General features: G+C 42.3%; 1 protein-coding gene and 1 non-coding gene across 4 annotated transcripts in view; both read right to left on the bottom strand.

Moving 5' to 3' along the window:
* Positions 1 to 27,853, bottom strand: part of DDC (dopa decarboxylase) — a 90,827-nt gene that overhangs the window by 18,096 nt on the left and 44,878 nt on the right. For all 3 annotated transcript variants that reach the window (XM_012458895.3, XM_021669328.2, XM_012458888.2), the window contains exons 7-9: positions 22,241 to 22,307; positions 17,411 to 17,505; positions 13,197 to 13,264 (exon numbers count right to left, since the gene is read on the bottom strand). In XM_012458895.3, coding sequence (XP_012314318.1) covers positions 13,197 to 13,264; positions 17,411 to 17,505; positions 22,241 to 22,307 — 230 coding nt within the window. The remainder of the gene's footprint in view (positions 1 to 13,196; positions 13,265 to 17,410; positions 17,506 to 22,240; positions 22,308 to 27,853) is intronic.
* LOC135270750 (U4 spliceosomal RNA) lies at positions 13,674 to 13,815 on the bottom strand. Its single transcript, XR_010338883.1, has one exon. It is a non-coding gene; the product is annotated as a U4 spliceosomal RNA (small nuclear RNA).

The raw sequence follows: 27,853 nt of genomic DNA, 5'->3' as shown, positions 1-27,853 counted from the left end.
GGAATAGCACAAGGTGAGCTATGTTAAGGCTAGAGGAAAACATCTACAGCCCTCTCAATAGCACCAAATCAGTCTCCACAATGAGAGAGCTCCTCTTCTTCCATATCCCGGCCAACGTTCAGTATGAAGAGACTTGTCAACAACCTGTAGTATTTCACCGGGATTTCCATTTCCATTTCTGATTACAAAGCGGGGGTGAGTAACTTCACATTTATTAAGCACATCTGTTTCCTTCTTGGTAAATAATTTTTTGCTCATTTTTCTATTAGATTACTTATCTTCGTCATACTGAACTGTCACAATTCTGTAAATATTGGGAGCCTACATGGGAATGTGTACGGCCTGTTTCTGGCTCCCTTAGCCTTCTAATTGCTCTACCTGTCTGTGCCCGCACTGAGCTACATGAGCTCAGTCGTGGTCGCTTTACTCACACACTGATATTTGAGGAGGCAACTTTCTCACTACATTTTTTTCACAATTATCTTGGCTATTCTTGCCTCGCATAAATATTATGCCAGCCAGGATATTTATTAGAACTATGCTGAAGTCTAATAATGAGTCTTCCTCTTTATGAACGTATCAGTCCACTTAGTTATGACTTCTTTACGACTTCCAAAAAATCGTAGACTTTTCTCCATATAAATCTGAACAGATTTTGATATGATTGTTCACAGTAACCTTATATGTTTTCTTGCTATTATAAAGAGTATTCCTCTTGTAAACATTAGACTTACTGTTTAATGTAGATGTAAAAAAAATGCAAGCTTAAAAATGTTAGTGTGTCTAGACATCTTGCTGGGTTCTTTTATTAATAATACCTTGAGGATTCTCTTTTTATTGCGATTACATCATCCGACTATAATGAGAGTTTTATGTCTTCCATTCTGATCCTTACACGTTTACTTCTTTATCTTTTTTTCACTACGAGGTTAGGAAAATCCAGTGTTGAACAGAAGTGGAGACTATTTTTTCCTGATTTTAAGGGGAGTGCTTCTAACATTTCACCGTTTAGTATAAGTTCACTATGATTTTGGTAGTTAACTTTTATCAGATTAAGAAAGTTCTCTACTGTTCCTATTTTATTAAGACTTTTTGTCCTGAACTGTTGTTGACTTTCATCTAATGCGTTTTCTGCATCTAATGTGATAACTTTTTTCTCCTTCACTGTTAACATGGTGAATGGCGTTTTAAAATCTTCTAATATTAAAACATCCTGGCATATCCAGATTAAACACAGTTTGGTCATGGCATACTATATTTTTAAAAATATCGTTGGATTTTATTTGTGAATGTTTGACTTAGAATTTTGACATTTAAGTTTGTGAGACTTTTATAGTTTTTCTGTCTCAGCTTCTCATTTGGTTTTAGAATCAAATTTAGACTGGCTTCATGATATAAGGCACTGTGGCCTCTTTTGCTGTTCTCTGTGAATTACACGTATGATTGGACTGATAAGTTTCTGCAGTTTACTCACTGTTTAAGAATTTGGGTATTTCTGTTGTATGAAAGTGTAACTATTGACACATTGTATTGGCGATAAGATTTTTCAGGTTTTCCACTTACTCTTGAGTTAGTTTTGGTATCGTGTTTTGTTGCAGTTATTGTATATATGTGTTTATGGGCAATTCTTGGCATGTTGTTATTCATAATGCCCCCTTACTATTTTGGGAACTCTCTGAAGTATCTGTAATTATACATTTTTTATTTTCTACTACAGATTATCTGGGTCTTCTCTTTATTTTTTTGAGACAGTCTCTGTTGCCAGGCTGGAGTGCAGTGGCGCAATCTCAGCTCACTGCAATCTCCGCCTCCTGGGTTCAAGAAATTCTCTGCCTCAGCCTCCCAAAGTGCTGGGACTACAGGCACGCACCACCACGCCCAGCTAATTTTTGTATTTTTAGTAGAGACGAGGTTTCACCGTGTTAGCCAGGATGGTCTCGATCTCCTGACCTCAAGATCCACCTGCCTCAGCCTCCCAAAGTGCTGGGATTACAGGTGTGAGCCACCATGCCCAGCCTCTTCTCTTTATTTTTGACCCATCTTTCCAGAGGTTGTTTATGTAATTAGGCGGGCCAAGTAACAACATCTGGCTTTGTCGATCCTCTCTGCTGGGTCTTTTTTGTGTATTTTGTTACATTTCTTAAATCTTTACTGTTTTCTTCCTTTTACTTTTTGAAGGTTTATTTTGTTGCTGCTTTCTAGCTTAATTTTGATACTTAGCTTACGATTTTCTGGCTTTCCTCTTTTCAATTGAATTCGATTTTGTAGGTGCTGCGTTAGCTGTGTGTCTTTTTGTTGTGTCTTTCTTTCTATTCAGTTCTCAGTATTTGCAGTTCCCCATTATACTTTATTCATTGGCCCATGTTTCCAGTGGGCCTGTGGGAGTCTCCTCTTCAATATTTAGGTGCTAAATTTGCATTTCCTGGTAAGATTTAATGGATATTATAAAGAGAAAGAATTTTATGGAAACAGTTGTGTATGCATACTTGAGGACATACATGGGGGCATGCGCGTGCACACACACACACACACACACACACAGAGAAACATGCTTTTGTGGCACCAAAGTCACCTCACATGGTGACAGCACCTGCATGGCCTTTTTGGTGAGGAAGCCTCTCTCTGTAACCAGACACATTCCGAGGAGATCAGGAAAAGGACCCCTGTGTTGGGTTAAAAGCCTGGCTTCTTAAGTTTCCTTCTTTAAAAAAGTCTACAACACTACATGCTGCTCACTGAATGAGCACTCGCGTTACCTCCTGGTGCCAATAACATCTATAAAACATTCAAGAAACTAAAGGGTTCCCAGACCTAAGTGCAAAGAAGCCGGAAAGATAAGTAGAAAACTATCCACTAAGACTTTTGAAACAAGTTCTAGAATCAAGTCTTAATGATTACTAGAATGATTAAAACTGTTTTAAAGAAATAGAATTTTTAAAAACCTCCCAATGTAACAGAAGTGTACAAACACTATAAAATAATTCATGGCAAAATTTAACTTTTTTGGAGAAAAACAGGCCATCTTTTAAATGTGGATAATGTATGCCTTTGGTGTGTACGGAATTTGAGTCTTTCTTTGGAGATCTGAAATTAAAGAGCAAATAAGCTCTGGACAGAATGACTCACATTTACATATAAAAGATTCAAAATACCAAGTGAACAATAAAAAGCTTATGAGCAGAATAATGAATTCATTATGAAATGTATTTACTAGGCTTATAATGATTGCCAGTTTTAGGAACTTCAATTATTTTGTCCATTTCAATATTTAAAGAGTACAACCAAAGTGTTTATGTTAAATTATGGACTAACCATTAGTGCAATTTCATTAAACAAAAGAGAAACACTTCTAATTTTAAGGAATATAAAAAAAACAGTGAAAGCAATTAAAAAAATCCATTTATGTGTTGTTTAATGAATTAGTGAAATTTTTAAAGACACTTTAAAAATTCACCACTTACAATTTTTTTGCTTAAACTCTTAGGAATCTAGAGGAATATCTGCTCTTCTGTGAATTCTGGTTCTTACAAGGGTCCTTATTATCTGTATTCTATTGTGTGAAGGCAGATCACATTACTGTAATCATCTCTTAGACTGTCAAAATATTTATTTTTATTTCCTGATAACTGGACAGTGCGAAAAAGCCTCTGAGTAGCTTCTCAGCCCTCACTCTCCCCACTCCCTGTCACCACATTAAAAAGCACCATTTGCTAATAGGCAGGGGAAGCCAAGCTTAACCAAGAATGATTAGTGGCTCCTACCTCTTAGGTGGGATAATAATAATATTGTCCAAAAAAAGCTCATGAACAGAGTAATGAATTCATTATGTAGTGTATTTGCTGTGCTTGTAATGATTGCCAGTTTAATGTAGCGGTGTCTAGAGGAAGGGATGCTGCTGTCCACCTACTTGTCTTTTGCTCTGAGGCTGTATATCCTGGGCTAAAATTCAGGACTTCTTCCAGTGTTTACAGTGAAAACTGAGTCAATAACAGCTTGAACAAAAGTAACCCTGATTCTGGCTCATTTACACCAAAAAAACAGCTCTCATTCTCCAGCTTCTGTATCTGTAAGAAATTATTCCGATGTGTTCTATATGTATCTTTTTGCTCGTATGTGTGTTTGTAACATGTAAATTGCTTGCATGCATGCACTCTTGGTTTGCATACTGTCAGATACAGCGCAGGCCACTGTGTCAGCAAGGCAGTGTGAAGACTGTCCACTGTGGAATGAAAAAAATAAAATTCTTTTGTGGTAAGAAAAATGGGGAAGTGGGTGTTTGGGTATACTGAGATCAAATGAAACTGTAAGTTTCATAGGAATCAAATAAACAAATCATTAAGATTATGGAGTTTAAAATAACCTGACCTGGTTTAAATCCTTAGATATGGGGCTTATGGCTTTAACTAGTGATTTCTTATGAGCGTTGTTATGGATCAAATTATGTCCCCGTTCGTCCACATTCATATGTTGAAATTTCAACTCCCAGGACCTCAGAATGTGACTGACTGTATTTAAAGATAAGGCCTTTAAGAGGTGATTTAGTTAAAATGAGGTCAGATGGTGGGGACTTTGAAAGGAAAATAAAAACTTGGAACCCCAATTCAGTCCGCCAAAAAGAAAAATTAAGCTCAAAGCTGAGTCACACAAGGAGCTGCCTTTCCTTTTGTTCCTGAGTAGAGAGCTAGAGATAAAAGGTACGGTATCTCCACAGGTAGTTACTCTAAGTTCACCTGATCTTGTTGTAAAGTGGCATTTTACTGAGTGGGAGATGGATACATAATTGACGACTCCCCTTCCTGCTCCTTTTCTCTGGCAACACGTGGATTACCACACCCTCCCTCTTTCCCCTCCAGACTACTTTTAATAGTCTAAAGTAGGGAAAAGAACATTTTTGAAAACAGGCAAATGAAAAATTTTAAATGTATACGATCTGCCTCTGTCTGGGACTGTTATGTCTATTTGTTCATATGTAACATGTGGAAATAATATTTCACCTCCAATTATATGAAAGAGCTCTAATTAACTGGCTTAAAGAAAAGAAAGTTTTTATCAGACTAATAGAAACTAGCTCAGAGACTTTTCTGTTCACATAGTTTTAGTAATCTTTGGTAAGATTAATTTGGTAAATTTAGTCTCAAAACTCTCTCTCCATTAATTTGAAAATGTAAAATCATATTATATAAAATTAAGTAATCCTTGATTTTTCACTGAGAATTAGGGTTAGTAGTATACAGTAAGATGTATTTTTGGTGAAGTTTATAAAATACATGAGAATGTGTTTTTTGCTTAGGAAAATATAATTTTTCTAATTTAGAAGACCTTTCTACTGGTATTGAGATAAAAACCACTGTTTCTATCCACCCATTTTTTTGTTAACTGATAGTGTGTATTGATATATCATGGCTAGAGTGCTGAAGTAAAAGCTATAGGATCTTTAGTTGCATGACTGTACGTGTGCTTAGGTGTGTTTATGTATACATATGTGTGTTTCATTATGTGTTGTGGTCACAAGGTACCAAATTGGCTTAAAAATAAAGGAGTCCTAGGGCCAGGCACGGTGGCTCATGCCTGTAATCCCAGCACTTTGGGAGCCTGAGGCGGGTGGATCACAAGGTCAAGAGATCAAGACCATCCTGGCCAACATGGTGGAACCCCATCTCTACTAAAAAAATGCAAAAATTAGCTGGGCGTGGTGGCGAGCACCTGTAGTCCCAGCTACTCGGGAGGCTGAGGCAGGAGAATAGCTGGAACGCAGGAGGTGGAGATCGCAGTGAGCCAAGATTGCGCCACTGCACTCCAGCCTGGCGCCTGGTGACAGAGCAAGACTCTGTCTCAAAAAAATAAATAAATAAAAAATAAATAAATGAGTACTCATAAACTTAGTAAATAATCCAAATGCTTTTCAAGTTCATATGAGTTGAATTAATCTTTAATAAACAAGCTGGCTTTAAAATTATTGGCAAACTACAATTAGAAAGTCATAAGAACTGTCAACACATTATTGTTTAGATTTATTCATTAAGTAGTTTCATATTTATCTTTGCTAAATATTATCAAGTGTCAATATTTGGAATGAGGGCTATGAAGCCATAAATGCAGCCCAAAAGAGAATTATCTTTGTGTAATTTTTGGTAAGTAAGGAATTTAACATTGTTGGTTTAATAGCAAACAGTTAATCCTGAATTATTTGGCAAAAAGTAAAAACAAACACATTTATTTAACCTAAAGCTTTTTACGTAGGTAAACACCTGAAATTTGCAGGCTATAACATTGGTTAACAGGGAAATAACTTTAAATAATGACTATTGTTTTCATAAGCAATCTATTAAAATTAATTAGATTAATTAATAAATGAATCTAATTTTTAATTAGATTAATTAATAAATGAATCTAATTTTAATTAGATTAATTAATAAATGAATCTAATTTTTAATTAGATTAATTATAAATATGTCAATATTTTTTATAAATAATTTAGAACTTGACATATAATTTAAAAATGACATAAAATTTAGAATCTAAAGTTGCATTAAACTAAATAATAGATATTGCTTAAATGTCTGGGTCATTTCCAATTTAAAAAAATTACAGGAAATTGTTTTTCTAAAAATAATGTGTTCTTGTTAAAGAAAATAATTTTTGTCTAACTCAAAGATTATTTAAAGGTCATTTCTAAAACAAGGTAACAGGAACCAGTAAATAAAAGAGATGCAAAAAATGTTACAAATATTAAATGGTATTTTTGGTAAGAAAGATTAAAAGAAAAATAATTTCACATGACAAAAATTGTTGTATGATAAATTTTTTGTCCTAAAATAGAATGACTGGTTATTTAAAAAATAGGATGTCTGGGATAAAAGTCCAAGCATTCAGTAAGTGGTTTGTGTAAGTCATAATAAAGTTTATAAAAAGAGAATTTATGAAAAAATGTTTATGTGATCAAGTTGGCTATAATTAAAAGAAAATTATTTATAATAGTCTTTCTAGAAATTGGGCTTTGATATTAAAAATACACTCATAAACTAAAAAATTGGTTAAAACAATAAAATTTTCTTAAGGTACTAATTTAGTCTTAATAAAAATTACAAGACATTTTAATTTTCATAAACCAAAAGTTCAACTTTAATTTCATCTCACTGTTTTCAGCTTTCTCTTCCTTTCAGGGCGTGAGATAGTAACTCTTTCAACTTTTTATCAGCTCCTTTAATTTCTTCCCCTCTGATTCTGACTGATGTTGCAGCCTGATTTAAAATATATATATATATATATATATATATATATATATATTTCTTATTTTAAAGGTCTAAAGTGATTAGTTAGTTAGTTTGTTTGTTTGTTTCTGAAATGAAGTCTTGCTCTGTCACCCAGGCTGGAGTCCAGTGGCACCATCTCAGTTTACTGCAGCCTCTGCCTCCCGGGTTCCAGTGATTCTTGTGTCTCAGCCTCCAGAGTTGCTGGGATTACAGACACACACCACCACACCCAGTTAATTTTTGTATTTGTAGTGGAGATGGGATTTCACCATGTTGGCCAGGCTGGATCCTAACCTCAAGGGATCCTCTGGCCTTGACCTCCCAAAGTGCTGGCATTACCGGCATGAGCCACCACACTCAGCCTAAAGCAAATGTTTTCTTCCTATATTATTCCCTAAGTTCTGTGAAATAGAAAACTTTCACTTATGACCCAGGATACACTCTTCCTATGTCTAACTAATTAAGGTTCTAAAAAACTGAGATTTAAAAAATTAAGGTTATTACATCCATATAACTTTCTGTATTGCTTCTAAAGTCTTTGTACTGTTAAGTTACAGGACTTTGACTCCTGGTTCTAAAACAGACACCAAGTCCAGCGAAATTTTAAACAGTGACAGCCATTAAAAGCCTCATCTTCAGACCCAGGAGAAGATGACAATCAAAATAAACTGTGTTCATGAGACACGGGGCCAGAAATTAAAACTATTCAACCCCTCTAGGTCCAAGGACTGTTGCAGAAGAAGTGGACACATAAGATTGGAAGAGCTGATTTTGAGAGATAAAATTAGTTGTTTCTCTATAAATTAAACACTAATATCAAAGAAACACTGTTGCAAGACCAGCATCTGTGTCCCTATGCCAGATTAACAAGGTTTTCTTGGGACATTAACCCATTCTTCAATTACAAAATTATGAAAGTTCATAAAAAGATGTATGGGCTAGGCACTGGCTCATGCCTGTAATCTCAGCACTTTGGGAGGCTGAGGTGGGTGGATAATCTGAGGTCAAGAGTTCAAGACCAGACCAATATGGTGAAACTTTGTCTGCAGTAAAAATACAAAAATTAGCCAGGCGTGGTGTTGCGCACATGTAATTCCATCTACTCAGGAGGCTGAAGCAGGAGAATCACCTGAACCTGGGAGCCAGAGGCTACAAGATCAGCCTCCTGCACTCCAGCCTGGGCAACAGAGTAAGACTCTGACTCAAAAAAAAAAAAAAAAAAAACAGATTTATGGAAATTATACATTTTGATCAAGATAATTAAAATTTAATATATTTCTTTATAAAATTTGAGAGACAGATTTAATTGGCCTGATACTGTCTTTATTAGGGCGTATTGTTTAGAAAAGTAAGTCTCTTCTCTCAAAGAATAAAGGTGTTTCCCTTTCTTGTGAAATCTTTGAGTTATCACTTTGGCTAAATGAATGACTTATTTTTCAGTGACCTGTGTTTGATCCTGTTCTGTCATTGGTTATTTTACCAAGCCTTTGATTGGAATGACATTTTCAGATTGCCTTGAGAAAATAAGGGTGACCTACAGAGCTAATAAAAGCCTCTTGGACAAACTGGCCCCATACCTTGTCCTTCACAGGGTCCTGAACTGTGCTAAGTAAAAAATGTCACTTTCTAACAGGGCGAGGAAACTCAAGTTTTGTGGGACCTTGAAAAGAGAAGAATTCAACCAGTTCACACAGGTATCTATAGGCACAGATAAATCCTTGGCTGGGATTGAGGCTTTTAAAAAGCTCTAAATCTTAGATTCTTTATTAAAGGGTTCCAACGAAACCAATTTTAAAAAAAAAGATAGAGCGCTCGCAAACCTATATGGCAAATGATTACTCTTGCTGCATTTTATCCAAATAATCAAGCCAATCATAATAGGACTAACATTTATTTTACAAATAAATTGGCCCTATTATAATTTTCTATTTAATAAAATTGGGGAGAGAGAAAACTTATGTTTCAAAATGAACTATAGTACACCTGTAATTAGATTCTAGCCTTGTCTAATGTTTGTCCATTTTTATTGTTTTCTACAATTTGGACTGAATTCTAAAATTTTCCCTGGCTACAATTCTCCAAAATAATGTTAGCATTTTTTTTCTTTCTTTTCTTTTTTAATCATCATTTGAAATCACTAAAAATTAAGCTGTACTTTTCTTAAAGCCCTGTAAACTGAAGCTAGACAACATCGATTTTGGAAGAAAACAACAGGAATCTATTTATATAAGTAAACCACTTCCATACCTGCCTGCTGATGTACAGACTTCAGAGTAATCTGGCCCATATCGGTTTTTCAGGATTGCTCTTTCTTTACGTTTGTTTGTTTTTTTTCTCTCTCTCTTCCTCCATCTATTTTTTTTTTTTTTTCCTTCATGGGTCGTGAGACTTTACAACCTGCTAAAAATGAGCTTTCCTAACAAGTTGGGACCCATCTGTCTAGAAATAAACTGTATTAGCCACAAAAGACCAGACGAAACCCAAGACCAGGGACTCATTTTCTTCTAAAATGCATTCTCTAAAAGACTTTTTTTTAAAAGAAGAGGGGGAGAAATGTGAAAGGAAAATAAAAACTTGGTACTTCACTTTACTATGCCAAAGTAGAAAAATTAAGCTGAACGCTTTCATGTAAGAAGATGCCTTTCCTTTTTTTCCTAAGCAGAAAGCTATAGATAAAAGGTTAAATATCTCTACAGGTAGCTACTCTATGTTCACCTCATATAAAGAGCTGGTTTACTGAGCGTGAATACAAATACATCATTGACTTTTCCCCTACCTGCCCCTTTTCTCTCACATCACGTGGATTCAGTAATGTGACCATACCCTCCCTTTTTCCCCTCCAGCCTGCCTTCCTCTTTATGTACTGATGGCCTCAAAATCATCTTTGGAGAAAGGCACAGACCACACCCTGTTTCTGTGATTCATTGTTTATTCTTCCAGGAATGTCCTTAAGCTTAGCAAAATAAACATCTGAATTGATTGAGACCTGTCTCAGATACTTTTTGGTTAACAGGCCTAATGTCATAAGAGGAGGAAATTTGGACATAGATAAACAGAAGGAAGACCATGTGAGGACAGGGAGAAGATGGCCATCTGCAAGCCCAGGAGAGAGGCCTCAGAAGAAACCAGACTGCTGATGGCTTTATCTCGGACCTCTGGCCTCTAGGACTGTGAGAGAAACCATCTCTTGTTTTTTAAGCCAGCCCTAGCCAACTAATTAACGCAAGCACAGGGCCCCCAAACAGGAAAGATCAGCAGTTTCTGTGTTAAAACGCAAATCCTTCAAAATCAGAGTTCACCCCTCAACATTCGTGCCATTTGTATGGTGTCATGGAACAGAACCTTGGGTTTGGGAGAGATCTGATTTTCCCAGGTACACGCAATCTCACCAAAGTCTTTGACCCTCGTTCTGTTGAGAACGCAACAGCTCAGGAGAGAAAGAGCACATTCTCTATTATAATTTAAAAACATATTTTGTAGCCTGTCAAGCCCGTAGGAAGATAAGAGGCTCCACAAGTATTGCAACCACCCTGCCCACCCCTGCTACCCACCCCAGAGGATGGGAACTAATCCCATCGCCCTTCTCTTGTGGCAGACTTCCAGGCACTGCAGGCCTCTCTTGTGTCTTAGGGCTTACGTTTAATTCCTTCTACAGGCTAATCACCCTCTGTCCTCTCTCCCTTCACCAAATGGCTTCCCTGTGTGTCCTGTATCTCTTCCTTACATCACCTCCACTTTGTCAAATTTCCCCTCACAGGCTGGTGGCTGAACTGAACCCCAACTGCCGGGGAGGAGCTGTCCAAGACAGATGAGTGCACAGCCACCAGCTGGCCAGCATCCTGTCTGCAGCACCTGCGGCAGCCTCGGGGCAGGCACTCCATGACCAGAAAGGCTTGACTCCATCTCACCAGGGCACTGACTTAGCAGGTTTTCTCTCAGCCTTAACATAGGCACTGGTTGTCTGGACCTGAGAGCAGGACGCCCCATTCATTACACTTCTTCTTATCATGTGTCAATATTTGCCTCCACGATCAGGGACCCAAAATGTTTCTGATCTGACTGCTTCAGTTTCCTCATCTGTAAAAAGAGCATGGCAATGTCTGTGTCCCCCATCACGGGGCTGTTGTGGGGGTCCGGAGAGCTACGAGAGGTTAGGGACTTAGAAGGGAGGCTGGACCTATCCGCAGTCACTAACAGTCTTGCTGATATCACTGTTTTATACAGGCACTGGGTACCCCAGTGCACCAGAACCCCTCTTCCAGACAGCCCCATCAGCCCTCGCCCTGCTCCAGGGCGGTTCTAGGGCTGCCTTTGTGGAAGGAATATGAGAACACCTGCCCCTTGCAAAATAAAAGCATCCAGAGAGAGCCATTTGTTCTGCAAGAGCTGGCGGACGCTCTGCCTGGTCCCTCCGAACTCCAGCTCCCTTAGAGAATTTTCCCCACTGACCAAAAAACCTCAACAGAGTGGATTTGCATTTCAATCAAAATTACACCTTGAATAAAGGGACCTCTTGCACACTGTGCAAACTGTCCTCACTGTGTTCCACCTTGGGTAAAACAGAAAAACACAACCACAGGAAAACAAAAGATACTCACATTCATAACAGCCATGGCTTTCATCAGTACTTATTAGTATTTCAGACAAAATTAAGTCTGAAATGCCCACATACCAACTGGTTTTCAAATTATATAGTAGAAGTTTGGGTAAAAAGACTGACAAAAAAAAAATTCATTTGAATACAAGTAAAGAACTAGAAATGTGCTTTGCCTCTAAAAAAAAAAAGAAACAGCGAACGGATATTTTAGTAAACTGGGAGAGCTGACACTGGTTGTTTTGTATAAAAGCTGCTTTCCTCATGCTTAGGAAGAAGGAGAAAAATCATTCATTTAATTACATACCGAACAATTTTGCAAAGCCTTCTGAACATTTGAAAAATTTTTCAATTTTGCACTGTACAAAATTCATGCAAATCCTCCTAGCCCTATGATCAGTCAATCAACTTCTCACTTTAAAAATTAGAGAAACTAGTTTCTAGTGTCCCCGTACCACTGCCCATCATCATTATTTCTTTAAATATTATGTAGGTGGTGTAAAATTACCCACTTTAATGCTTCAGTTCTTTTTCTTATTCTAAATATCACCAAGGTATTGTTGTCCTGTCATTAAGAATTTCCAGGGAAATTCTTAGGAAACATGGTTTTTATTTTTCCTTAGCAAATACTTTTTTTTTTTTTTTTGAGACAGAGTCTTGCTTTGTCGCCCAGGCTGGAGTTCAGTGGCATGATCTCAGTTCACTGCAACCTCCGCCTCCCAGGTTCAAGCGATTCTCTTGCCTCAACCTCCTGAGTAGCTGGGATTACAGGCATGCACCACCATGCTCTGCTAATTCTTTGTATTTTTAGTAGACACAGGGTTTCACCATGTTGGCCAGACTGGTCTCAAACTGCTGACCTCAGGTGATCCACCTGCCTCGGCCTCCCAAAGTGCTGGGATTACAGGCGTGAGCCACCAACCATGTCTGACCTTAGAAAATACTTTGAAGCATTTGGACTCAGATTGCTTAAACTTAGCATTCAACTAAGACTGGTTATGAATCTAAGAATGAAAACAGAAGCCACTGAATTAGAAGTGTGTACTGCAACTGCATTGCACTTGTTTTCCATTAATGCTGGATAAATCAAATTACAGATTGTCTTTTTCAGCCTTCTCATTTCTTATGCCAGTATGTTGCAATGATATTTCCTAGATAAAAGTTTCCAGCGAGGCGAAGATTTAGCAAGAATTCCATCAAGGGTTCAGAAATGGCAGCAAGCAGTGAGCTAAGTGACTACTGCCCCCCTTTGGCTCTGGCATCTTCCCTGCCAGCTTCTTTCAAATGCACCATCACCTCGGAAGAGCAGTGGGGACAGGCAACTGATGTCCGTGAGAACGGAAACTTACCACATGGCAGAGCAGTCAAAATTCACCAACAGCCATTTGTGGGGATTAAAGTTGAATGAATCTGCAAACTGCCAAAGAACATGAATAAGAAAAAGAAAACATTTTCCTTATAAATGCTTAATTATAAAGAAGACCCCATACATGATGATAAAAGTTTATGGCACAACTAATCCACAGTGGTAGAGGCCAGGTAGGGTTGCCCAGGGGAGTGGCACTAACTTGCAGCGGGCAGGAGAGTCTTCTGAGTGCTGGACTTGTTCTCTTGATCTGGGTGGTGAGTACATGGGGGTATATGTATTGAGAGCTGATTTGTATGTTTTGCTAAATCTAGATTATACCCCAATAAAATGGAACAAAATTTTTAAAGTTTAAGTTTATATTCCCAAATGAAAAGCACTTTCAAATTTACATAGTCTAATGTGACACAAAATATATCCTTATTTTATATATATATATATATTTATATTTATAATTCAGTCTCCGTAGAGACTGTCAAAAATTTGCCAATGCCAACTATATTTCAAGTTGTCATGGCAGGGTATTGAGAAAAGTTTTCAATTAGCAATAATCGCACCTCGGATAAACCTCATTGGCTATGATACTGCCACTGTGCAAAGCTATCCTTATTATATTTTAAACTACTGGAATACTTGGAAAAATTGGATTTTTCCTTCACAAATACAATGTACAGGGATTGTGTTGATTTGGCCTGTGAAATACTTTATGCTTGAAGTTCCTTCCACTTGCTGAGCTAGCAAAGTTCTCAGACTACAGGTGTCATGATAAACAGTGGGAAAGCGAAAATTTCTTAACTAATCTACAATAGGTAGGGATAAACCCAGTTTTCATCGCATTGATGGGTTCTTTTGGCAGCATTGCCATAACGTATCAACAGTTCTCCCCATTTACCTACATGATGTTTCTATCTCTCTCTCTTTTCTTTCTTTTTTTTTTTGAGAGACGGGGTCTTACTTTGTCACCCAGGCAAGAGTGCAGTGGCACAAACACGGCACTGTAGGCTCAACCTCCCAAGCTCAGGCGATCCTTCTGCCTCAGCCTCCTAAGTAGCTGGGACTACAGGTATGTGTTCCCGCACACCGCTAATTATTTAAATTTTGTTTGTAGAGACAGGTGTCTCATTACATTGCCCAAGCTGATCTCCGATTCCTGGGCTTAAGCCATCCTCTTTCCTCGGCCTCCCAAAGTGCTGGGATTACAGGTGTAAGCCACTACACCCAAGCAGCTCCTTCCTTTTTAAAGACAATATTCAAGTTAATTGTATTCTGAACAGCTACAGACTCCCTGGCTGGAAGATCCTGTGTAACAACTGTGAACACCTGGCTCTGGCTGCGTGCATCAGTGTTGGGGCTACCCTATTTTCAAGGAAAAAATGAGATTTCAACCACCAAGAGTGACAGAGGAGGACACTGCATTTTCGCCGGGTTGTCATAAATGGTGCTTTCTTACATTTTTCAGATGTATGTCCTGGTTGATCACCTGACTGGTGAACAGGGACAAGGTCCACCTTAATGGCCATGGGGCTAGATAAATAATTAATACCGAAATAAAGGCGGCTGCCACAGTGAGGCCTCAGTCTGGCTGACTCTCCTACTGGAAAACTTTTCAGTCTTCCCAAGGCCCTAGGGCACCTCCTGTCTACTTCGTTCCAGGGATGTGTGCCGAGGAGGCAGCAGAGGCTTGAGGGGCCTGGCGGGGGCATCCTGTGAGACATTTGGTCGGTGGATGACAACGGTCCACATCAACCAGCTCTGGAGACTCAGGTTCATTTCCTTCCAGGTTTCAATAAAAGTAATTTTGAGAAAGGGACAGGAAATTACAGCAAGTTTCATTTGTTGATAAAAAGAGACAAAAGGTGAAAGAGGAGCTCTGTTTGCTAGGAGTTTTACGAGTTCCCTCCTGTGGGGCTGATCTGTTTAAACTTCTCTCATTACCCAACAGTGATATTTTCCTCCTGCCCACCGACTGAGAGAAAGGCTCTTATCTCCAAGGGCAGGGCCACAACAGGATATTGCAGCCTCCTTATCTGCCCCGCTGAGACGCACAGTCCTCAGTTGGGCACGGAAAGAGAGTCAGGAGCAATAATTCAGGAAAAATGGCAATGACTCATTGTACCGCATGAAATCCTGTCTGCTGCTGATAGGATCTGGCTGCAATGCCCAGTGCTGTGCTGGTCGGACAATTAGGCACCCTTCTATGAAAGATGAAACCTCAAGTTGTCAGTTCATAGGGAAAAGAACAGTAGTGGTAGGAAAAGATCATGAACGCTAAACCTGATACCCAGAGTTAGAAAAGAGCATCAAGCTCAGGCCAGCCTTGGGGAGGGCATACACCCCACAGGATCGCTTAACCCTTCCTCCCTTGAAACTGTCCCAGGACAGATATTTCAAATGATGGAGATTATCTCCATAATACTATGTATTTATACAATACAGAGATTTATTCTTCATTTCCAGCACCAAACACCCACCAAACTAGCTACGGGCAATGAACTGTATTAGCTGGGTACTGGCATCACATTATGAGAACTTCTCATATACTATGAGAATTTCAGGAGGACAGGCTGTGTGACTGGGGAAGGCTCTTACCCCTGTTCTAAGGAAGTGGGATTTCCATTAATCACTAGAATTGGTTCAAACCTAATGGCTAAAACAAACCGCAATAGCGAGAAATCAGATGTCAGCTCCTCATGAAAGGAGAGGTCAATAACGTGTATTTTATAGGCCTTCGTAAGCTCCCTTTTATTTTTTTCTCCCCAATACTTTTATAGGCCTTTGGAAGCTCCCTTTATGCCCAAGGATCCCTCATCTAAGTCCTAGGTCATATTATGTACTCAACAAGTAATTATTGAATGAAGAGGTGAATAAATGTGATAGAGACGCAAACCAGAATATGACTTCATTCATAATAGTAGTAAGAGGATTATTCTTTCCAAAGATGGGGCCATTTGTATTCTATACCTCTGATGCCCACTTTTGTGAAATTACAGCACTGTTTGAGAATTCCAAGTCGTAATTAGACTATTGAATAGCAAGCCTGACATGCAGGCGGAGGAAGGTGTCAAGGGAAAGATTTTCTAAGACGTGGTGGAAGATAACAAAAGCACCTAATGCATGTTCAGTACTTACTGTGTGCCAGGCACTGTATTTAATTCCTTAAAACATGATTAACTCACCTACTCCTTACAGTGATCCCACACAGGATGTATTATTATTAAATCTATTTTATGGGGCAAAGGAAGGATATCTAACTCGCCCAAGGGTACACAGCTAGTCCTAAGGATAAATCTGGGATTCAAACCAAGGAGTCTAATGTCAAAGACTGTGCCCTTCATCCTGCACCACACATGGGTGGGGTCTCAAGACACCTTCTGCTTCTTGGCAGAAAGCATTTCTTTTTTGGCCAGTGCCACAGCTCCCCTGCTTTGCTGCCTCCTTCTCTTGGACACACTGCCAAAGACTGCCTCTTGGGACCCTCCGTGGCATTCAAAGCTGAGTGCTTGGGGAGGAGAGACTTCCTACCCTATGAACCAGCACCAGCAGTGAAATCCCACTTGAGTCTGAACACACCGCAGTATATCAATATGGTTATTTCTTTGTATTAAGTCTGTACATTTTACATTCGGTTGCTTTTTGGAGAAGCAGAGTGTTGGTCAATAATTTTTACTGCTACTTCTCAAAAGAAGCAGGCGTTTCACTTAGCATTAAAGACCATGTTTACAATTTCCAGATGAGCGCCTAGGGCCATTTAAATGCATTGGTAGCTGCTCGTTCGATATTGGTTAAAGAGAATATCATGTTTAGATGTATGAGCAGAACATGACTGTCATATTGAACCAGATTGTATGGAATTGCAGGTAGGTATTTTAAATTACTCTTTAAGCGCATTAAGATTTGATTTTGTTCCTAAATACTTTCCCTTAGTTTTATAAGCTAACATCTATCCTTTCTGTTTGGGACTTGTGTAGGTTGAAATGGAACTGTAAGTGTCGGGAGTATTTATTTCAGGAGGACAGGCTGTATGACTGGGGAAGTGTCTCGCCCCTGTTCTAAGGAAGTGGGATTTCCATTAATCACTAGAATTGGTTCAAACATAACTGGCTAAAACAAACCGCAATAGCGAGAAATTGGATGTCAGCGCCTCATGATAATGGAGCGCTGTGAAACGACCTTAGGGAGAGCAAAGGGCACACCTACCTCCACTCCATTCAGAAGGTGCCGGAACTCAGGGCAGATGAACGCGCTGCCTGCATAGGCCGCATCGATGTGCAGCCACAGGCCTTCCTTGTTGCCTAAAGTCCAGAAACAACTTGTGAGTCCCCAGACGGATGCCTCGCCACGGAGCCTGCCAGCGGACCTCAGCCTGCCCAAGCACCCTTCTTGCGTGGAGCATGTCAACTCTACTTGCTGAACTGATGACTAGACCCCCAAAAGGCCCCCTCATTCAGAGGCCGTAAAGCTGAGGGCAGGGTGTATGATGCTGGCCCCAGACACACACCAGGGAACATGGAAGCAGCCGTGCCCCTTGGCTTTCTCTCCTGACCCTGGTGGCTGAGTGTAGCTCTGAGGGACCATCGTGCCACAGCCCCGTGTTACTAAGCTGCACATCACCCCAGTGACACCACCCTTTCCACCCACCTGGAATTCCCTCCCCGCTTCCCTTTGCTAATCCATTCTCAAGTCCCTCCACAAACATCACCCGAGTGGGAGTCTGCATATGGTCCACGCCGACCTCAACCTGCCCCACTCCGTCCCCTCCATGAGGTGAAGTTGTTTATCTTACACCATCTTAGATCATCCCCTGCTTCCTTCATGAACAGGCTTTCTGTTTTCCAAGCATACATAGCGGCCTTGTGGGCAGGGGCTGCCTTACTCAGGAGCCGGGAGAGCCACAGGTGAGCATGCTCCCTCGGTTTTGACAGATCTGGGCTCAACTCCCGCTTCCAGCCACTCCCCAGCCAAGGGGCCCTATCTACTTCTCCAAACCTCTCTCTCCTCCCAGGAATAGAGAGGGAAGCAGGACCCACAGGCCCAAGGGAGGAGCGAGGGAATATTTACAATGTGCCTGCCAGGACTGCAGCACTGAGCAGGGGAGAAATAAATGTGGCTTCCAGGGTGGCTGCCTCTCAGTCCCAGGCACCCACCACAGTAAGAGTTGAAGGGTGAAGGACCTTAGAGAGGACATGAGCCACCCTCGCCTCACAGGGTGGATGCCAGCATCAGGGCACCACAGGGTAGGTGTCAGGGTCAGCCCTGCATTGTAGGGATCCATGGATTCCTCGTTCACTCACCATCCACAGTGCAATGAGGGGTGAGGCTCTCAGGGGCACTAATTAGTCACAATGGGATAATCCCAATCAGGAGGGCTACACCGTCATGATCTTACCCCCACTGGAAAGCCCCAACTCTAATACCATCATCTTAGGTAGGATTTCAGCAGATAGACTTTGGGAGGACGCAAATGTTCAGACCACAGCAAGCTTTGAAATTTACACCTATCTTATGATGGAATCTGAAGTTTTTCTCAACCTCACTGCCGATGGGGATGGATGCCCCATGATTACTGAGTGACTCCTCAGGGAGAAACTCTGTAAATCCTAAGGCCTTGTATTCTTCCTGGCTCACAGCCACATCCATCTGGGGTTATGCAAGCACTTGGTGAGACTGATTCTCAGGGAGGTGATGAGCCCCTGAGCCTTGGTTCAGGTCCACACTGCTCTGTGACCTTTGGCCTCCCATGCCCTGGCATGGATATCCAGGTCCTCAGGACACACTTGACCTTGATCCAACTGAGGGGTTTCATCCTGATAATCAAACTGAGTCAAAGCTTTGACATGCCTTAAGTCTTTTATCAGCAGTGGCTTTGTGGAGGACTGTGTTCCCTCTAAGCTTGCAGTTGGCCTAAAACTCCAGCAGAAGGGAACTTACAGGCCCCCAAGGGAAGTGGACTCTGGAGGGCTTCTCTGGTTTCCATGGGGAAGTATGGAGTTGTGGGCCTGCCTCTGCACTCTGCATCTCATATGCCACCCGCTGACAGCACACACTGTATACATATCATGGCCCATCTAGGAACCAGGCAGACACAGAGACCCTCGGCCAGAGCTTGGGGTGTCGCATGCACCAGGGGTACACCTAGCCCTGAGGCAAGGCCGCCTCAGCGGGGAGGGATGGGACAGCCTCACACCCCTCCAGCCTCCTCCTACCAGTGACTATTTCCTTCTGAGACTTCCTGGGAATTGGAGGCAGGTCTGGCTGCCCCTCCAGCTGTGCGTCTTCCCCCAGTTATGCTGGCACCTCAGGATGCAGCTTTGGCTGCCTGTCCTGCGCTGTTCCCTTCCCCACTCCTTGAGATGGCCTCCCCAGCTCAGCCCATACCCTCGTCCCCAGTTTCCCCACTTTCCTACTGGCACCTAACTGACTTCAACCATCTACTTTTTGTATCTCATCTTCTTCTCAGTAAAACCTGCCAGACAACTGATCCATCCAAGCAGACCAATCTGAACAGCCTCACTGGCAAATCATTTTAAATGCAGTAGAAAGAAAATGTCTCTCCTATGGCAGCAATTGGAAGAAAATCATCTTCTGATTTGTTTTCTTTGTCAAGTAATGGTGGGGGAATAACTTAACTGAATTATGTTAGTAGATTATTCTAATCATACTATAGAATCAGGTCAGCTCAGGATCTCAGAACAGTCCCACTTGGAGTTGAAGAATGCTAAATATCTGGTGACAGGCAAACAGTAGCAGGGGAGAGAAAGTAGGCAAAAAGGTGCTTAGTTGTTAAGATACCACAAACAGTAACATACCATCATCAGTAAAAATGGAATTGTTGGCCAGGTACAGTGGCTCACGCCTGTAATTCCATCACTCTGAGAGGCCAAGGCAGGCAGATCACCTGAGGTCAGGAGTTTGAGACCAGCCTGCCAATGTGGTGAAACACCATCTCTAATAAAAATAGAAAAATTACTTGGGCATGGTGATGTGTGTCTGTGATCCCAACTACTCGGGAAGCTGAGGCAGGAGAATCTCTTGAACCCAGGAGGCAGAGGTTGCAGTGAGCCAAGACTGTACCACTGCACTCCAGCCTGGGTGACAGAGCGAGACTCCATCTCAGAAAAAAAAGAAAAAAAGAGAAAAAAAGGAATCGTCAAAACTGACCTCCCCTTTGCATTCTGGCAATGAATGAAAGAGTTTTGGCATTCACCCATGTCAGCTCCTTCTGCACAACCCCAAAAGCAACCTCAGTGTTTCAAACCAAACAAATCATAAATCAAGCTCTGTCCACAACCTCCAGCCTCTGCAAAGAAGACAAGGCCCCAGGCCAGCAGGATGGCCTGAGCTGGGTCCATGCAGTGGACTGTGACTGGCAGGTGACACATGCTGGCTGTCATCTCCATGGGCAGCGGGCAGCCTGCACTGGGCCCAGGAGACAGCAGGCTGTGTGGGCTCTGTCCGGCAGAAGACCTCAGACCTTTAAATCCGATAGCCCTGGGGAATTACATCAGCCGGCTACTGGCCAGGACATTCAGTTCTTAGCCTGACATCTGAGTCAGAGGACTCCAAGTTGCTTGGCTGAGCTGATGAAGGTTTGCAGCTGATGAGGCCAGCACTGTGGCTGCAGTCCCGAGTCAGCCAGCTCTATCCCTTCTCCCAGCCTGGAGCTGTGCACAACCACCTCCAACCGTTCTTACAGTTGTAAGAACAACTGAACAGTGGAGCAAAACCCTGTGAGAGTAAGCAAGTCTTGCCCCCACCTCCTGGTGGTTCCCAGCACCGCCTTCCTTGCTGTGCAGCAACGCACTTCACCTTTGAGATGGTGCATTTTCCCTGCATTAATTCATCCTCTGACTAATACTGTGGGGAAACGTTATTTTATGGGCACAAGTGGGACTTTTCTCTTCCCTTTACAGAAAGCTTAAATGAAGCTCAGAATGTAAGATTCAGGGGTGGGCCTGGGCTGGATGCTAGCTTCCTTGTCACCAATGCCATGTCCAGCTCACACAAGGGTACCTTAAGCACTGGCCTTCCCCAGCTGCTGACCCCAAGAGGGGAGGCCAATGTCCAGGAGAGGAGTGTCCACTCCTCCAAGTATGAACCATGGGTGACTCTTGGGTTAGGAGAGGTGAGAACTGTGCCTGGCTTATGCAGACTAAGGATGAAGCCAAGTCCCTGGCGGCTGGCATGGTATCAGGCACAGGCCACAGGTATATGGTCTGAAGGCCTGACTCGGGCAGCTCCACCCACAGACAAGCGGTCAGAACATTCCCATCCCAGAGGGACACAGCAAGGGAGAGCCCCTTGAGTCGATGTCCCTTCCCGACAAGGGTTCTTCTGTCCACAGAAGCAGCTTCAAGGCCTGCTGAGTTCCCAGAGCCACATGTCAAAGATGAAACTCTAGAAACACAGCTACTCATTCACATTCACCTTTTGGAAACACAGCATCCTAAGCCTCAATGAGAAAACCTAGGAACTCTGAATGAGGGAGGGAGGAGGTGAGAATGACCCATGAAAACATCGAAGCACACATTATTCCTTGGTGAAATCCAGTTTCATTGTGTTGATTTTCTAAACTACCTTCAGCAATTTTCTTAACTACATTCAGTAATGCCAAAAAAGGTGAAAAGGGATATACCAGAGAATTGCATTTAAGCATGGACAATTCTCATGGCAGGTGTATGCACGAACCACATATGAGGGTGTTTACTCCAAGATTTCGAAGAGTTTATTCTCCTCAACAGGGCCAGCATGGCCTGCAATTTTACATAGCTTTTATATTGCTTGGAATATTGCTTTTCTTACAAATAATGTGTTGGTAGAACTAAGCTCAGCTCTTGTCCAATTAGCCCAAATTCTGAGTTGGTGGAGTTCAAGCTAATGAGGTTTGTGTTATTGCAAATACGAGAAGAGCTGTGCAAAGCATCACACTATGAAGTTAATGACAAGAAAGTGAGATCGACGAGGAAGTTCTGCTAAATTCCTCTTACACAGAGAACATTTTCCAAAAAGGAAATGGAATCAGATACTTACAGATAGGACCGACTTCCAAGAGATTGTCAAAGGAGCAGCACGTTGTGGTCCCCAGGGTGGCAACCACCTAGAGGGTAAGAAACAGACAACCTTTTATCCCCCACATGCCAGTCACCGCTGTAACCTCCACACAAGCAACCGCTGCCCCATGGTCCAACCCACGGCCATGAGCTGAGATCACAGTGAATTTCTGCCACATGGAAACACAAGCCTATAAATGCACATGGAATCTTTGGGTGATGGCATCATAACGGGTTAAGAGAAACGCATCTGTAGACAGAAAACTAAGCTCTGAGGTTAGAAACAGGGAACTTGCAGAAGATTTTCCATGGTGCCTTGGGGCAGAAATGAAGCATTCTACCATCTGGAAAACGATACCTATATTCCACTTTATTAAATATACTTTTATATGTATATGTATCTATTTTAATTAAATTTTAATTAATGTTCTATGTAACATTAGTGTAACTATGTTCTTATATTCTATATATACATTTTATTATAATTTAATTAAATGTGTAATTAAATTATAATTAAACCATACATATATGTGTATATTTTATTTTCTATATATATGTGTGTGTATATATACATAGAATGTAAGAACATAGTTACTACTGTGGAGTGGAAGCCTGGTTTTTTTCCTACTTTGGGGTGTGTGTGTGTGCATGTGTGTGTGTGCATGTGTGTGTGTGCATACACATATGTGCAATGCACACAGCAAGTGCAGTAGAGATGAAGCTCCCTCCAGCAGGGCCTGGATCACCCAAAGCACCCGTGGATGCTTCTTTCAGAACAGCCTTTGGCATCACGTGAGAGTCACACCAGGATCTTGAGCAAGAGTATCATTCACCAGCTTTAATCCGCTGCCTTTCTCCTTGTGAATGACACTGTTCCCAAAGATTAATTCAGCCCCCAGGAGGTCATGAGAAAACGCTGCTGACATTGAAAATAGTTTTAAAAGGGACGTTCTGAGAAAGCATTGAGTGCTGTCAGTCACACAACTAGAAAATGCAGGCTAGGAGTCACTGTGGCCTCTCCCTACCTCTGAGGGCCTTGTGGTGCCACGAGCCCACTGGCACAGCCTGATTGTGTTTTTCCCACACACGTGTCTGTCTCTCCCTCCAGACCCACGGTGCTCCCAAAACCAGGGACCCTGCCTCATTGCTTTGCGTTGGGCTGAGCATTTGCACTTTGCTGGATCTTGTATAGATGCCGAAACCTATTGCTGAACTGAAACAGTTCCCTCCAAAGGATCAAAATGCACATTATGTTTACAAAACCAAAGGGCCTAACTGATTTATGGATGTCATGTAGTTTAGATAATGAAATTTCTCTCCAGATGCGACGAGAGTGTGGAATCGAATTAAATTTGTGTGACTTTGATTGAGCCCCCTCTAAAGTCTCAGCAATGCCATGTGTCCTGAGGTTAAAGACAGAGAGGTCAGAAACTTGTATGTGAGAACCCCAGTTGGAGACCTTTCTGGTTCCATTTCACCTATGACTACGTGCACTTCACCTGGAAACCAGCTCCTCTTAGAGAGAAACAAAGTGATCATGCTGAGTTAGCACGGAGTCAGCCTGCGGAAGGTTCATCTCACAGGCCTTGCCCTGCTCCTCTCACAGATGGCTGGGCTGGACAAGGTACTTCTGAGACAGAGTGATGCCTGCTCAGGGACCAGAAGTTTCCATGCCGAATCATGGGGTGTGGACCCAAAACAGGTCCTGGCTGGACTCTGGAAGGGCTCTCTGTGTCACCAAGTTACGCTCAAGGGAGTCAGTTCCCGAAGGGGCTACCCTCAGGCGCAGCAGGGGCAGTCTGTTTAAATGGAGCTGTCTTCTTGTTCAGGATGGTGAGCCCAACAAGTCGGGAAATGACTGCCATTAAAAACAGCTTGATCCTCACAGTCCCCAAGAGGAGGGGGACATGGGGAAGCACCAGGGTCTGTCGGGTGGCAGAGTGGGTGGGGAAAAAAACTGCAGTAAGAACCTGTGTGTGGTTTCCACAGGAAGAACCAGACAGGGCAAGGGTGAGCAGGCTTAGGATCTGCTGGTTTGAATAACTTCAGTGGGCTCAGGGGTCACATTGGGTTTGCTCCAGGTCGCATTTGGAGCGGAGGATGTCCCTAGGTGTCTGGCACCTAGCCCTGGAGTGGTCGTGTCAGGAGGATAGTGGCCGAGTGTGAGAGACCCACAGAGGAGGTGGTGGGGTAGGAGCTCTGGGCTGATGGCTTTGCATTTGAAAGGCAAACTTGCACACAGTCCATTAAGATCTCTGGTGGGGAGTTGGGGAGAGATAGCATGGGGAGAAATGCCAGATATAGGTGACGGGGAGGAAGACAGCACATCACATTGCCATGTGTGTACCTATGCAACAATTTTGCATGTCCTTCACATGTACCCCAAAACCTAAAATGCAAAAAAAAAAAAAAAAAAAATCTCTGGAACACGCTATTCCTGAGAATGGCAGTCCCTCCAGGGTCAGCAAGGCCCAAAGGTGTCACAGCATCAGAAGCACAGATAGTAAAACGGCATGGTGAATCCAGATAGCTAAACCATGTATGTGGGACACAGAGCCCTGGGTTGAAGACCAAACTCCATGTCACATTGGCACCTGGCTGGGCTTTATTTTTCTTACCTACAATGCAACATATTGGACTTACAGAACTGCCCAGTCTATCAGGTGACAGTGGGCTTCCATCTTGCATACCTCAATGTTTCTCCTGGTGCTCAGCCTCCTTTGTTAACCTCTGGATGGCCCCTCCTCATGTCAAGCATCAAGAATTCTCCACATTTGTTTTGTTTTTGTAAGACGAGTCACTTAGTGGGAAATGTCAGTGTGTTGTTTTTCTCTGCTATTTGCAATTTCATCTTGACATATAATTGAACGTTAAAGTGCTTTCAGACACCTGGCTACTCAGCTGGTAGAGCAGGAGAGTCTTAGAATGCCTTATCTATGTCCTTAAGAGAATAATGAAGAAACAAAGAATGACTTAACAACATTAATATTGCTCGAAACTGGTTTTTTTAACTCCCAGAATCGTATCTTAGAAATGACATATCTCTAGTTTTGCAATTCCTTCTGTTTCATCTTATTTTCTTCAGTTAAACACTAAATACAATAACTTCTTTTTTATTTTTGAGACAGAGTTTCGCTCTTATCCATGCTGGAGTGCAGTGGCACGATCTTGGCTCACTGCAACCTCCGCCTCCCGGGTTCAAGTGATTCTCTTGCCTCAGCCTCCTGAGTAGTTGGGATTACAGGCACCCCCCACCCACACCCAGCTAATTTTTTGTGTTTTTAGTAGAGACTGGGTTTCACCATGGTGGCCAGGCTGCTCTCGAACTCTTGACCTCAGATGATCCATCTGCCTCAGCCTCCCAAAGTTCTGGGATTACAGGCATGGGCCACCATGCCCCGCCAATAACTTCTATTATTAAAATTAATATATTAAATGTGCCCTTATTAAAATTATTTTCTATTAATGTGTGCATATAAGAGCATCTAGAATGATGTTCAAACAGTAATACCACATCTCTGTTAAGATTTTGGGTGACATAAACCTTTATTCTTAAATTCTTATGTAATTACTGACTTTTTGTTGTTGTTGTTCTGAGTACGAAACATCTTTGTAGAAACAATAAAACCCTGTCTTGCCCTGGCAGTGGTCTAGGTTGAGAAAAGGGTGACGTTCTTTGCGGCTGACTCTGCGGCAGGCCTGATGATGAGGGCCTTTCCTGTATGATGTTTAATTGCCACCGCCTTATGAGTTAGATATGTTCATGATTCCCACTTTACAGTTGACTTATGTGAGGCTCCAAGAGGTGGGTACTTGTCCCAGGACACCAGATAAGCAGGAGTAGAACCAATGAGACCCCAGGCCGGGTTAGCTCTTTTTGTCCTGCCATGCCCTGGGCAAACACGACCCCTGGGGCACCAGTTCCTGAACATCAGTTAAGGAGCCAAGCACCCTAGGCCATGCCAGAGGCCCTTCCAACAAACACAAGTGCTTTGTGGTGGCAAGGAGGAGGCCTGGGGGCTGCAAGGACAGTGTTCTAAGTGGCTTGTCTACGTGGGGCTAAGCTACGAGTCAGCCCGTCCTAATTCTCAGAAGCCACTTTAAAGCCAGCACCTGCTCCACTCCAGGTTCTGATTACCCCGGCTCAGCATTGCTCAATGACGCTAACCTGATTCCAGTCGCTCTGCAGAGGCATAATCACATTTGTGCAGGGCGAAGGAGGGGCAGGGGACAGTGCGGGCCTCCATCTCAAAGCGCCCACAGTCTTCCTGCAGTGGCAGAGCCTAGCGTGACCTCCTCTTCTGCATCCTTGTCCCTTCAACCAGCCCGCTCCACTCACGTAAGTGCCTGGCAGGCATCGCCCTCTGTGGCCTGACCTTATCAAGCTGGCTCATTAGAAAGCAAATTGTCCTGAGAAACAAGGGGAAACTTTATTATAAGCCCCAAGCTTGTTCATAGAAGGGCAATGATTCAGCTTTTCTGGTTCAAACCCCTGCCAAATGTGCCCCTTGCCCTCAGCAGCAGGTCTTCAATTTTAAGGGATCTGCAGCCCCTTTGAGAATATAATGAAGACCATATGGCTACATCCCAGAAGGACGCATATAGTCATTATGCACAAGCCCCGTTATAACCACAAGGGCACAGCTGAGCAGTGAGACAAAGCTCACGCTCCAATCCTTCTCCTACCTGGGCCTGGACTCTCTCCAGCTTCACAATCCTTTGGCTGTCAGTTAAACACAACAAACAAGTTGCATTTCCTGGAATGTCCTGTGCCCTTCCACATCTCTATATGCTGCAGTCCTCTTCCCTTCAACAAGAAAGGCACCATGACCAGATCACCTGCCTGGATATCCCCTGACACAGCTCCTGTGTTCTCTCTCAGCAACAGGCTTTCCAAATTCCCTCTAGGAAGTTTATTTGCACCCTCTTCCCATGCATATATGCATCGTTCTCATCAAGTGGTGCGGAGATGGGAACACACCTGTCTTCCCCACCAAGAACCATGCCACAAGGAAAGGGACCATGGCTTGTCACACACCTCCCGGGCTGGCACGGTGCTGGTGCAGGAGGCAGCCTACAGGAAAAAAGTGATTCTCCACTCTGATCTGATACCTAGGATTGGCCCACATCTGTGGCTTCTGTCAACAGAATGTTCCAGAATTTTGATCTTTAGGGCAAAATTCCAACAGGGGCATATTAATTTGGTACTTCCACCTTCCTCAAGGAAAACAGAATTTGATTTTGTTCCTCTCAATGAAATGTGTAGTCTTCTCTTCCATACTTCTGCCTCCTCCACCAGCTCCTTCATGTGCACAGATAAATCTCTCTCAGCACGTCTCCCTCGGCCCAGCTCACTCCAGCAACTGCACTGTTTACTCTTCTTTCCTTCCCAGGCAAAATTCTTTATAAAGGAATACATTTCCACATTTTCCATTCCCTCATTAGCCCAATGGGTTCTGAATTTCATCCACAGACACTCCAGTAAGTAAATAAACTCCTAAGAAAATCATAAATTACTTCCTCTTAACAAATGAACAAACGAATGACTGAGTCATTGCTCAGTGCCTGTATTACTTGGCACCTCCAGCAAGTT

This window comes from Aotus nancymaae, unplaced genomic scaffold (assembly GCF_030222135.1).
Source record: "Aotus nancymaae isolate 86718 unplaced genomic scaffold, 86718_ANA_hifiasm-v0.15.2.pri h1tg000065l, whole genome shotgun sequence".
Classification (NCBI taxonomy): Eukaryota; Metazoa; Chordata; class Mammalia; order Primates; family Aotidae; genus Aotus; species Aotus nancymaae.
The sequence above is the reverse complement of the archived record's forward strand: the minus strand, read 5'-3'. Positions and strand labels throughout refer to the sequence as shown.